At 41.9% G+C, this 10,594-nt stretch overlaps 1 protein-coding gene across 1 annotated transcript; it reads right to left on the bottom strand.

Moving 5' to 3' along the window:
• Nucleotides 1-1,977: 1,977 nt before the first annotated feature.
• Nucleotides 1,978-2,364, bottom strand: LOC110716883. Its single transcript, XM_021895534.1, has one exon. The coding sequence runs from the start codon at nucleotides 2,362-2,364 to the stop codon at nucleotides 1,978-1,980; it is 387 nt and encodes a 128-aa protein (XP_021751226.1).
• Between the last annotated feature and the right edge of the window lie 8,230 nt (nucleotides 2,365-10,594).

Here is a 10,594-nt window from a genome sequence, read left to right as displayed (position 1 = left end):
AACTACGGAAGTGCTCTCTACCTCTATACAAAAGCTCTCAAAAACTATCTCTAAAACTGTCTAAAAACGCCCCTTAAAGTCGGGCCTTATATACGTCTTCTAATTCAGAGAAGTCAAGCGCGCAGTCAACCCTGGATCAGCACGGCCGTGCTATATTTGGCACGGCCGTGCTAGCTTGTCAGTAGCTAAACCATATTTCTTCTTCAATTTGGCACGGTCGTGCTATAATTTGGCACGGCCGTGCAGCTGCCTGGCACGGCCGTGCTAAAAATGACACGGCCGTGCTGAATATGCTCTAGCACGGGGCTCATACTGAAGCTGACACGGGCACGGGCAACATCTGGCACGACCGTGCTAATGGGCTGCACGGCCGTGCTGGTGCGTGGATACTGACACGACCGTGCTATTGGCTTGCACGGCCGTGCTGCCTTGCCTGGGGCTGCTTGTTCATAGGCCAGCACGGGTGTGCCTATGGCAACACAGCCGTGCTGCCTATGCTATGCAATCAATGAACGACACTTGAACTTCCTTAACTCCTCGGACTTCGGTCAAGGCTAGCTCGGTTACGCATCAAGGGCTCGGGATCCGACTAAACTCGGTTGATATTACCTGAAAACACATCAAAAACACACCGAAAACCCGTGAAGCACGTAATATAGGGGACATAAGTATAAAAAGGTAATAATCGACCAAAACGGCCCCAAATACATCCAAAATCATCCTAATATTATGCTCTAAAGCGCGCCCTAAAGTGTGCTTGTCAGCAATGGAGGTGGTGGTTGTTCATCATTTTGAGGGGAGGAGCTTTGTGGAGTAGGATTTTTTGTATCCTTTCCACTCTTTTTTTCTTGGAACCAAACACCACTGTCAAAGCACCAACAAACTCAATCAAAAAAATTCCAAATCAAGCAAAACTCCCACTTACTTCACAATACTTCACAAAATACACACTTCTTCACAATCCACCAAGTTACCAATCAACACAAATCAACCAAGAGTAATCACCAACAACCACAAATATCCACAAAAATCAACCAACAATCAACAATCAACCACGAATTATCAACTTATTCCAACACAAACATCCATTCAAGAATTCAAAATCACCAAATAGTACTACAAGAATATGATGTTCAATCACCAAAAAACAATGCTAAAAAATCAAATAAAACTAGAGAAGTAGTGATTATACCAAGAAACTGTGACCAAGAGCAACTCCAATCTAGCTTCAAGAACAAATACCACAAGTGAGCTCCAAGAATCGTCAATGGTTAACCGCAAGAATTTTCGGACCAATCTCAAAGTAAAAATGGTGAAAGTGATGATTTTTATGGAGCTTGATGGAATTTTATAGAAGTTTGAGTGAGAATTGGTAGGATTTTGTGAGTTTTTGTAGTGTTAGGGTTTGAGGAATTAGGGTTTTTTTAAAGAGAGAAGGGGGTAAAAGTCGAAAAGGAGGAGAGTGAAAATAGAAATGCAAAAAGCTCGACCTTTTCAGGGGCTAAGTAACCCAGCGCACCGCGTCCGTGGTCTTTAGGGCCGCGCTCTCCCTATGCCTGCAGTGCGGCATCTACAGGAAGTTTGAAGAATTTTTAGAAGCAGGGTACCGCGCCCTCTCCTCTCTTTGTCACGCTCGCGGTGTCCTAGAGAGGGCTCTCCAAAGGCACGACCTCGATTTTAGCTTCAATGATCACTTTTCACTCCTTCCTTATCGAAACCAATAATAGCTTCCAACTTCACTCTTATCGAGATTAGAACTCCTTCAAATCTTCATTCCACAAACTCAACAATCAAATTTCAAATTCCTACGAAAAACACACAAGACAAACAAAAGAAAATAAGAAAAGAACCATGGGAAAAATCAACTAGAAATGACCAAATAAAGAAGAAATAAAAGAAAGAAAGGGGTTGAGATCTAGGTTACCTCCCTAAAGCACTTCTTTATGAGTTCACTAACTTGACCATGAGATATTGTCATCAAGGGGGTGGCTTAGGATCCATAGGATAAAGTCGAATGCATCCAATCAACCCAACTTCATCTTTGCAAAGGTAATACTTCAAACGGCCATTCACCATGAACTTATGATCTCCCGCCTCTAACTCAAAAGAACCATAAGGAGTAGTCTTTGAGATCACAAAAGGCCCCAAACATTTGGATTTAAGCTTTCCGGGAAACAAACAAAGCCTAGAATTGAATAACAAAACCTTGTCTCCAACCATGAAGCTCTTGTTCCTTATTTGTTGGTCATTCCACTTCTTAGTCTTCTCCTTATATAGCTTTGAGTTCTCATAGGCATCATATCTAAGCTCTTCTAGTTCATTGAGCTTAAGAAATCTCTTCTCACCGGCCAATGACAAATCCATTTTAAGCTCCTTGATAGCCTAGCAAGCCTTGTGCTTCAATTCACCCAGCAAATGACAAGCCTTACCATAAACCAATTGGTAAGGAGTTGTACCAATAGTAGTTTTGTATGTCGTCCTTAAGGCCCATAGTGTGTCATCAAGCTTAAGGGACCAGTCTTTCCTTGATTTGTTCACCATTTTCTCAAGAAGATTCTTAATCTTTCTATTTGACACTTCCACTTGCCCTTGAGTTTGAGGATGGTAAGGTAGACCAACCTTGTGACGGACTCCATACTTCTTTAGAAGAGCTTCAAGTTGCTTCTTAGCAAATGGAGAAATACCATCACTAATTAGCACCCTTGGAACCCAAAACCTTGGAAAAATGATCTTCTTGAGAAGGTTAAGCACAACCTTATGATCATTGGTAGGGGAAGGAATAGCTTCAATTTATTTAATGACATATATAGTCCACCGTCACCAAGATGTACAAATTCCCACATGAGGATACGAAAGGCCCCATGATGAGTGGCATTTATGCCACCGTTTCACCCTTTTTCATTAGAGAATTCCCCCGATTTGCCACTTGTTTATGCCTCTTCTTAGCACTTTTTATTCTATTTTAGTTACTTTAGCTCCTTCTCGTGTTTTTCCCTTCACTTTTATCTTTTCTTCCACTTTTTACCTTTTATTTGTGTGTTTTGATAGCTCCTAGCACTCGTGGGCGAATTATGGATTGCTAGATGTAGTGAAGATGCTAAGGAAGCTTGCCAAGGAAGTGGAGATGCCAAACGGGAGAGGGCGCGCTAATATGCAAGGTCGCGGGCGCGGACAGGGATGTCCTGAGTAAACGCAAGTTTCTGGGGATAGTGAGCTGCGGGCGCGGCGCAGAGTCCTGCGAGCGCGGAGTTAATGGCCGTGGGCGCGACATTCACCCCTGCGGGGGCGGCTATATGGGTCGGGCAAACTTATTACCCAGCTAGGAGAGAGCGCGGCAGCCTGTTCGGAGAGCCCTCTCCCTTGCCCTTTTTCCTCATTATAGTAGAAGACTATAAATAGTCTTTAGCTTGAGTTTTTCATTCATTCACTATTCCATTGGCATCAAAAACATTTGTAGAGAGAGAAAATCCATGTCTTTTAGAGAGAGAAAACATTAGTCTTCAAGATTCAATCTTGTAATCAAACATTCAAGCTTTCCTCTAGATTGTTGAAACAACTTTGATGATTAGGTAATCCTTCAACTTTTATAATAGTAATCTTTTCTCTTATTTCCCTAATACTTAGTTTTATTGTTTTTACTCATGCTTTCCTCATAAATATCCATTTTGTATTAGTTTCTTTGATTTCTCTTTGGCTTATAATCATGCTAGGTTGCATTCGGATTGAATACTTGTTTAGCTTGGTTGTCATGGCTATTTTCCTTTCTCTAGCTCAGATTTTTAGCTAGGGAAGGGGGTGAAAATCATGTTTATTTGAGTTCCTATTGATTATTCATTGGATTCCACCTTGAGTGGATGATTTGTGCTTAAATATGCTTGGGGTTATTGTGTGCACCTATAACCCCAATGTTTTAATCCTAGATTAGATGCATGAGAATGATCTAGTTAAGGGTTGATTGATGTCATCTACTTGCTTTGAGTAGTTGCATGAGAATGAATTGCTTTGAGTAGAGTTTGAACTCCTTGGTGTATTTCCTTAGTTTCAGTATTTTCACTAGTGTCTTGTTGGTCATGATTGGAACCCCTTCTCCCTAGTGCTTTTTGCCATGATATCTCTATAATCTTGTCCTTTGTTTTCATTTGGAGTGCCTAGTTCAATCCCTTCTTCTTTAGTTTAACTTGGTCTCGTTTTTGGTAATTAGATTGATCATAGAAATCTTCAACATCAACCCATAATACCCCTTTTTCTCGTCACTAGCAACTTATCCTAGATATCGTATTGATTGTGCTCAACCCCCGTTTCCTTCGGAATCGACCCTAGCTTGCCACTATCTTAAGTAAAATTGATAGAGTTGAGTTAGGAGATAAAAATTGTAAATTTGATCTAGGATAGTAGACCAACGACTGATCGGCCCCCTAGGTGTCGTTAGTTCCTAAAGGTCGAGTCAAGAATAAAAAGAAAACCCACGTCCTAAACTAACCAAAGGTAGCATAGTGGAAGAGGGGTCGAATCCTCAGGGAAGGTCAAACGTCTCTTGCTTAGATCACTTATAAGTCAATTGAAAAGGGAGGAATACATTTTTGATGGATTTATCTATAGCTACTAGGGAAACAAATAAACTAAGAACTAAATTAACAAGCAACAAGCAGAGGTATAAAACTTCGAAAATCAAGGAATAGCAAACACTAGGGGATAGGGGAGAATTCCTAACTAACAATGATTTCAACAATTAGAGGCAACAGGAATGGTTCAATCGGTCAACCAAACAATTGGGGCCTATGGTCCAACATCTAGGATTCCCTCTCGGGCTCACCTAAACACCGCCTACCCAACCCCGCCTCGGTGGTCGAGGTCATCCCTAACCTAGTCATCATCACATACAAGCTCACTCTCGCGCAACTAGCATGCAACACAAAATAGGGTCTTAGAGGTGATCAATCTCTAATTCCTAACAACTAAAACCTAGGTTGGAATCAATTGCAAAACTTCTCAATCTACCCAATCTTGCACCACATATCATTCATTTCATCATTAGTTCACCATTTCCCCCTCCCCTAGCTAGAAACCTAGCCTAGAGAAGGAAGGATCATACCAAAGCACACAAGAACATTAACAAAAGCAAAAACTAAGTTTAATGAGAGAAACATGGCTAAAACCAGAAAATAGGATGATTAAACTTTACTAAAGAAGTTAACTTTGAAGAGAATATGTTAAGTCTACTTGTAATCTATTCTAAATAGCATGAAATCTAAGCAAATAAGGATAATATTATACTAATAGCAAGAAAATAAAGGATCAAAACCAGAAATTGCAAGTTTAAACAAGGAGGCAACTAAGATATTAAACTATTCTATTGACTTGAAATAACAACTACAGATAAGCTAAAACTAATTAAAATAGATAAATAAAGCAATAAATAAAGAGTAGGGATAGAAATAATACCAAAAGATTTAATCTTGGATTGAAAATGAAAGAGAGTAACAAAGAGTAGTGTTTTAGATCTAATGAGGAACTAAACCCTAACTAATCTAAAGTGCAAAAGAAAGAAAAAAAACAATAAGCTGAAATCTGATTTTCTAATATTTCTCTCTCTACATACCTCTCTCCTCCCAATTACAAGGAAGAGAGGTATTTATACCCTCCTCTAAAACCTAACCCAAATCAAGGCCCAAAATTTTAGGCATCACGTGCAGAGTAAAATAATTAGAGCCGTCGGCCTACGCGTGTAGCAGAGTTCAAATCGGTCAGGGGAACACGAAGCGCCCGCTCTAAGGCCAGAGCGCCCGCTCTGAAGTCTCGCAGAAAATGCTCTGATTATTCTGGGAGCTAGAGCGCCCGCTTCAACATTAGAGCGCCCGCTCTGAGGGTTGGGTACTTGGTTTTTCTGCAGCAAGGAATACAGAGCGCCCGCTCCATATCTAGAGCGCCCGCTCTGAACTCTTCTTTCCTTCATATTTTGGGCTCTAATGCTCCAATCCCTTTGACTCCAAAGCATGTCTAATCCTTGCATCCAATCCTTGCTTTCTTAGCCACGGGAGGACCTGTAAGATGGAAAACACAAATCATAGGAAAGGTTCTAATAGGAGCAAATTGAAATGGGTTAAAGGAGAGGGAATAAAACCTTAGGAAATGAGCCAAAAATGACTCAAAACCACTCCAAGTAACAAATATGCTCAATAATAACAAAACTAAGCTAAAATAGAGGAAAAAGGGCAAACAAAGGGCTCAATCGGGGAAGAAACGAAGTAGAAAAGTGGGCCAAATGGCCACTGATCAAATTCCCCCCAACTAAGTCCTTTGCTCGTCCTCGAGCGAAGTAAAATAAGCAAACAAAAATAACCAAAAGCATAAGTCTATACACTAACTCACTTTCGTAGGAATCACGGTCGTTTTTAGCGTAAACGACAAGCCATTTAAACCCCCAAGTCACTTAGGAGGACGAGTATGCTCTCGTGAGGGTTTTCGAGAGAGATTAACCCACAACTTCGCACTAAATCAAGGCAAGGTTTTTAGAGACAAATAGAAAAATAGAAAAATAGAAAAATAAAAAGGGAAAGAAACACAAACATGAATGGTTGAACTTTCACTACAATGCAATCACAAGGATGCGCAAGCTTCTTGACAAGATAGGTGGACAAGCTAGCTAATGCTCCTGGTTGAAGGCCACATAGCTCATGCTCAAAAGCTTGGACTATAAAGATCCTATCCTCCAATTGTCCCTCACCAAGGCAACCTTCCTCGTCTCGATCATGTACACTAGGCGGCTAGTCGTCTCGAATTCCACAAGAGAATTAGGAGAACAACAAGGAGGTGGGCAAGGTAGGATTGCCCTAACTTGGTAAATGCAAATCCAATCTAAAAGCTCGACCCATGACTCTCTCCACCGACATTGACTCAATCACTCAAGGTCAAAAGGGCTTTTAAGGTGCAATGAAATGGCTTGGGGTAAGGGTTAAAAAAAAAAAAAAATAAAAAATTCTGGCTGGTGGTGTAAGCTCCTAAGAGTGAAACATTAATGAATCGAGCAAAACCAAGGCCAACTAACCTTAGTTGGTGGGTATTATACCCCCCAACTAACTCTAAACTATATACAAGATCGATGCCTTACTTATGCATTCTTATTCCAACTTTTTTTTTATTTTTTTTTTTTTATACCAAAAGATTTAATTGGGGAAACAAACACGTCCCTTGCAATTTACATTATAGACATCCACTATGCCAAACTTTTAACTTAGATACAAAGCCAAGCTCGAGTTTCACTCATTTCTATAAAGGTGAAAATAAAATTAGGTTCATAAGGCTTGTAATGCGGGTAGACAAAAAGTGGAAGGCTCAAGGGGGTACGCAAAAGGTGAATGTAAACCCAAAAACCTGAAATTTGAAAGTAAAGGTGTCCTAGGAAATAAAAAAAAGATCTAAAAAGAACGAAAAATTATGCCCTTATCCCGAAATGAATGCCTTTATCATCCTATGAGTCGATTCGGTCGCGGTCTCAAGAGTCAAATGGAGCGAGTTTTAGATCAAGTAGCAAAACACTAAGTCTCCAAATTTCTAGCCACCTAGCTTTCATTCACAAGATGAGCTACGCCCAACAACCACAAACCGAGGACAAAAGGGATCAAGGCCTAAATAGCCCAAGATATGTCCAATAGGAGTCATTTGAGCAATGAAGCTATGTGATTTTCAACCAAAACATTAAAGACCTTGTAAACCTATCAAACCAAGGAAGAAACTCATATATGTTCATACATTGTAGCTACTAATTCATCCAAACACAAAACAAAGTTTTAACACTTGCCTTGGATAACACTAAGAGAAAGAAAAAGAAAAAGAAAACATTGAAGAGCAACAAGAGAAGTAGGACTTCGTTTGGAATAAATTCCATAAGTGGGGGCGGTAGAAGGTACGTGAATTGAATGCACGTCCTCCTAGGCATAAAGCCGGGCGCCTCTCACGAGGTGTGAACCTCGCCCCGTTGCTACTCTTCAACAAAAATAGAAAGGAAGGGATAGAAGGATAGAAGAGGAACTCAAGAATGAAAGCATCAATTCACACAATTCTCAGTACACAATTCCAAGTATGCAAACATCCATGAATCAATCAACTTAATCCTAACTCCGCTCCTAGGAACTAAGCAAGATAAAATAAATAGAAGAGAGTTTGGAAAGATCTCACCGGAGCCATGCCAATCCAAAACATAAAAAGAATGATGGGTTCCAAGTCAACCAACCTTGGCTCCTTCCAAAAGTAGTATACAACCTGCCAAAAAGTGAGAAATACCAGAACTCCAAAGCAAAAAGATTAGAAAACAAAATAAAGAAGAAAAAGGAAAAGTGATCATGTATAATACAAACCAACAGATACAAGCCAACAGATTATTAAGCACAAGCAAGCATAGGAAAGGCTGCTCATCCCCAAAATGATCTTTTCATTTGCCCCTAGATATGAAAATGCTAAGGCACCCCCCCAACTAAAACCAGGCACCGTCTCGGTGCGATAAAACATGTAATAGTCAAGGGTGGGGGGGGGTCAAAAGAAATGATCATCTATTCCTCAGAGTCTTCCTCTTCCTCTCCCTCTACAACTACAGGGGGCGCCCAATCATAATCAACATCGCATGGCGGCCCATATGGCTCCCACCCACCGTAATAACCGGGGGGAAAGCCGTCGCCCTGATAAGGATAGGCGGGATAACCGAGGTAATCACACCCACCTGGGCGCTGGTAGTTGTAGGGGGGGAAGGAGTGGGGAGGGTCATGCAGGGTACCGGGGCCTTGCCAATAGGGGTATTGGCCGCCGGTACGAGGAAGGGGGCTCCCAATTCGGGACAGGCCCGTGCTGCGGAGGGTAGTAGGGGTAGTTGACACATGGGCTAAAATGTCCCTGGTCCACATGGTAATCATAAATATGGTTTTGATAAATATCAAAAGTGGGACCAGGAGACTGAGCAGGGGCCTCCTCTCTTTCCCTAGGCCGGGCTTGAGCAAGGTTCCTAACCTCCAGAGTGAGGCTAGCGAAAGCTTGCTCAATATTAAATGCAGAAGAGGAAGAGGGCTCACCTCCCTCCGAGAACTGGGGGGGCTGCTGAAGATGCTGCTGTGCCTGAGAAATAAATTGTTGAAATTGCTCTTGTTGCTGCTGCTGAAACTGTTGCTGCTGTTGCTCTTGATGTTGCTGGAATTGTTGTTGTTGCCGCCTCGCTTGCCTGATTTCATTTCTATGATCAATCTCGGGCTGGGAGAGGTCATTCTCGTGAATTTGCTCCATAGGGACTTGCCATGGTAACTCAGTTCCCGGGGGCGGATTCATCATGAACGGACATGGCATGTAGCACCAAGGGACGTCTCGGATCCGCCAAATGAAGGCCTTACCCGTGACTCCCGTGGAATCCGAAATGAATTGCATTCTTTTCATCTTCTCTATGTTCAATTCGGCTGCCATGTTCAAGCTCTCCATCTGCTGCAGCTGGGTCTTGTATCTGTACTTGAAGGCCATATACGTGACCATCCCTCCCATAAAGATAGGACCAGTCAAGAGGGGGGAGTCCCTTATTGCCTTACATCTCTTGGCAAACAGATACCCTAGATTGATCTTGTGCTCCGGGGTGGCAGGTGGGTAAAGAAGCGCACCCTCGGTAGCTCTCCAAAGAAGATATAACTCTTGATCGCTCATTTTACCTAGATCTTTTCTGGAGAAGAAAATATATGCAAGCATCCGGTGAAAGTACCGTAAGGCGGCATGGTGGATCTCTGAGGCCTTGGAGGAGTTTGATTGGAATTCTCTAGCCCCACTCGTGATTCGGGCCCAAAATTCTTGCGGACTGTACCCCTCTATATAACCTTGACCGTCAAGTCCGGAGGTATCCAAGATTCGAGCATTTGGGTCCCAACCAAATAGTTCATTAAAAGCACGGAGGGTAATGTGGCGGCCTTTGTTGAACAACCGGAATTTTACTTTGAATGCATCAATGCCTTCCATACCCTCTTCTTGATTTAACTCGAAGCTAGCAAGTAACTCCAATGTTAGGGGGCGGTAAGTTAGAGGCGGTTGGGTGGGGTAGTAGTAGGAAGTATCTGCGGTGATGTAATCATTTGGCAATCTACAATCCAAGAACGCATCAAACCCCAGATTCACTGCAAGCTCCCTAACCTTCTCGTCTATTCCAATCATATAACAGTCGTGTTGGGAATAGAAGAGAGTTGGATTAATTGCCCTCCTATCCAATGCGGCCAATTTGGTCCTTTGGGCCGCATGTGGCAGGGTAATGTTGAATTGAGTGGGTTGAGCATGCCCACCACTACTACCGGCACCACTACTTTCTCCTACATTACCACTCCTTGGTTCGGCTCTTTGCCTCTTTGAACCACCAGCCATTTCTTACAACAACAATATAGAAATTTTCCAAAGCAACACACCACAACAACCCAACAATTTCCAACAATTCTACACAATGACCACAAAAACAAAACTCTCCAAAACTTTGCACAACCACCAATTCTAAAACCAAAACTTTCTACAAACCAAAACCTAGCAAAAATCCACAATAATTTTCCCTTGCCAAAGCACCACAACAAACAACACACTACAATTCACA

This window comes from Chenopodium quinoa, unplaced genomic scaffold (assembly GCF_001683475.1).
Source record: "Chenopodium quinoa cultivar QQ74 unplaced genomic scaffold, ASM168347v1, whole genome shotgun sequence".
Taxonomy (NCBI): domain Eukaryota; kingdom Viridiplantae; phylum Streptophyta; class Magnoliopsida; order Caryophyllales; family Amaranthaceae; genus Chenopodium; species Chenopodium quinoa.
Note: the sequence above shows the minus strand (reverse complement) of the source record. Positions and strands in the feature narration are given on the sequence as shown.

Bases quoted from the DNA above. Each gene is read 5' to 3' on its own strand.
- LOC110716883 (XM_021895534.1), bottom strand. From the start codon at position 2,364: ATGGATTTGTCATTGGCCGGTGAGAAGAGATTTCTTAAGCTCAATGAA.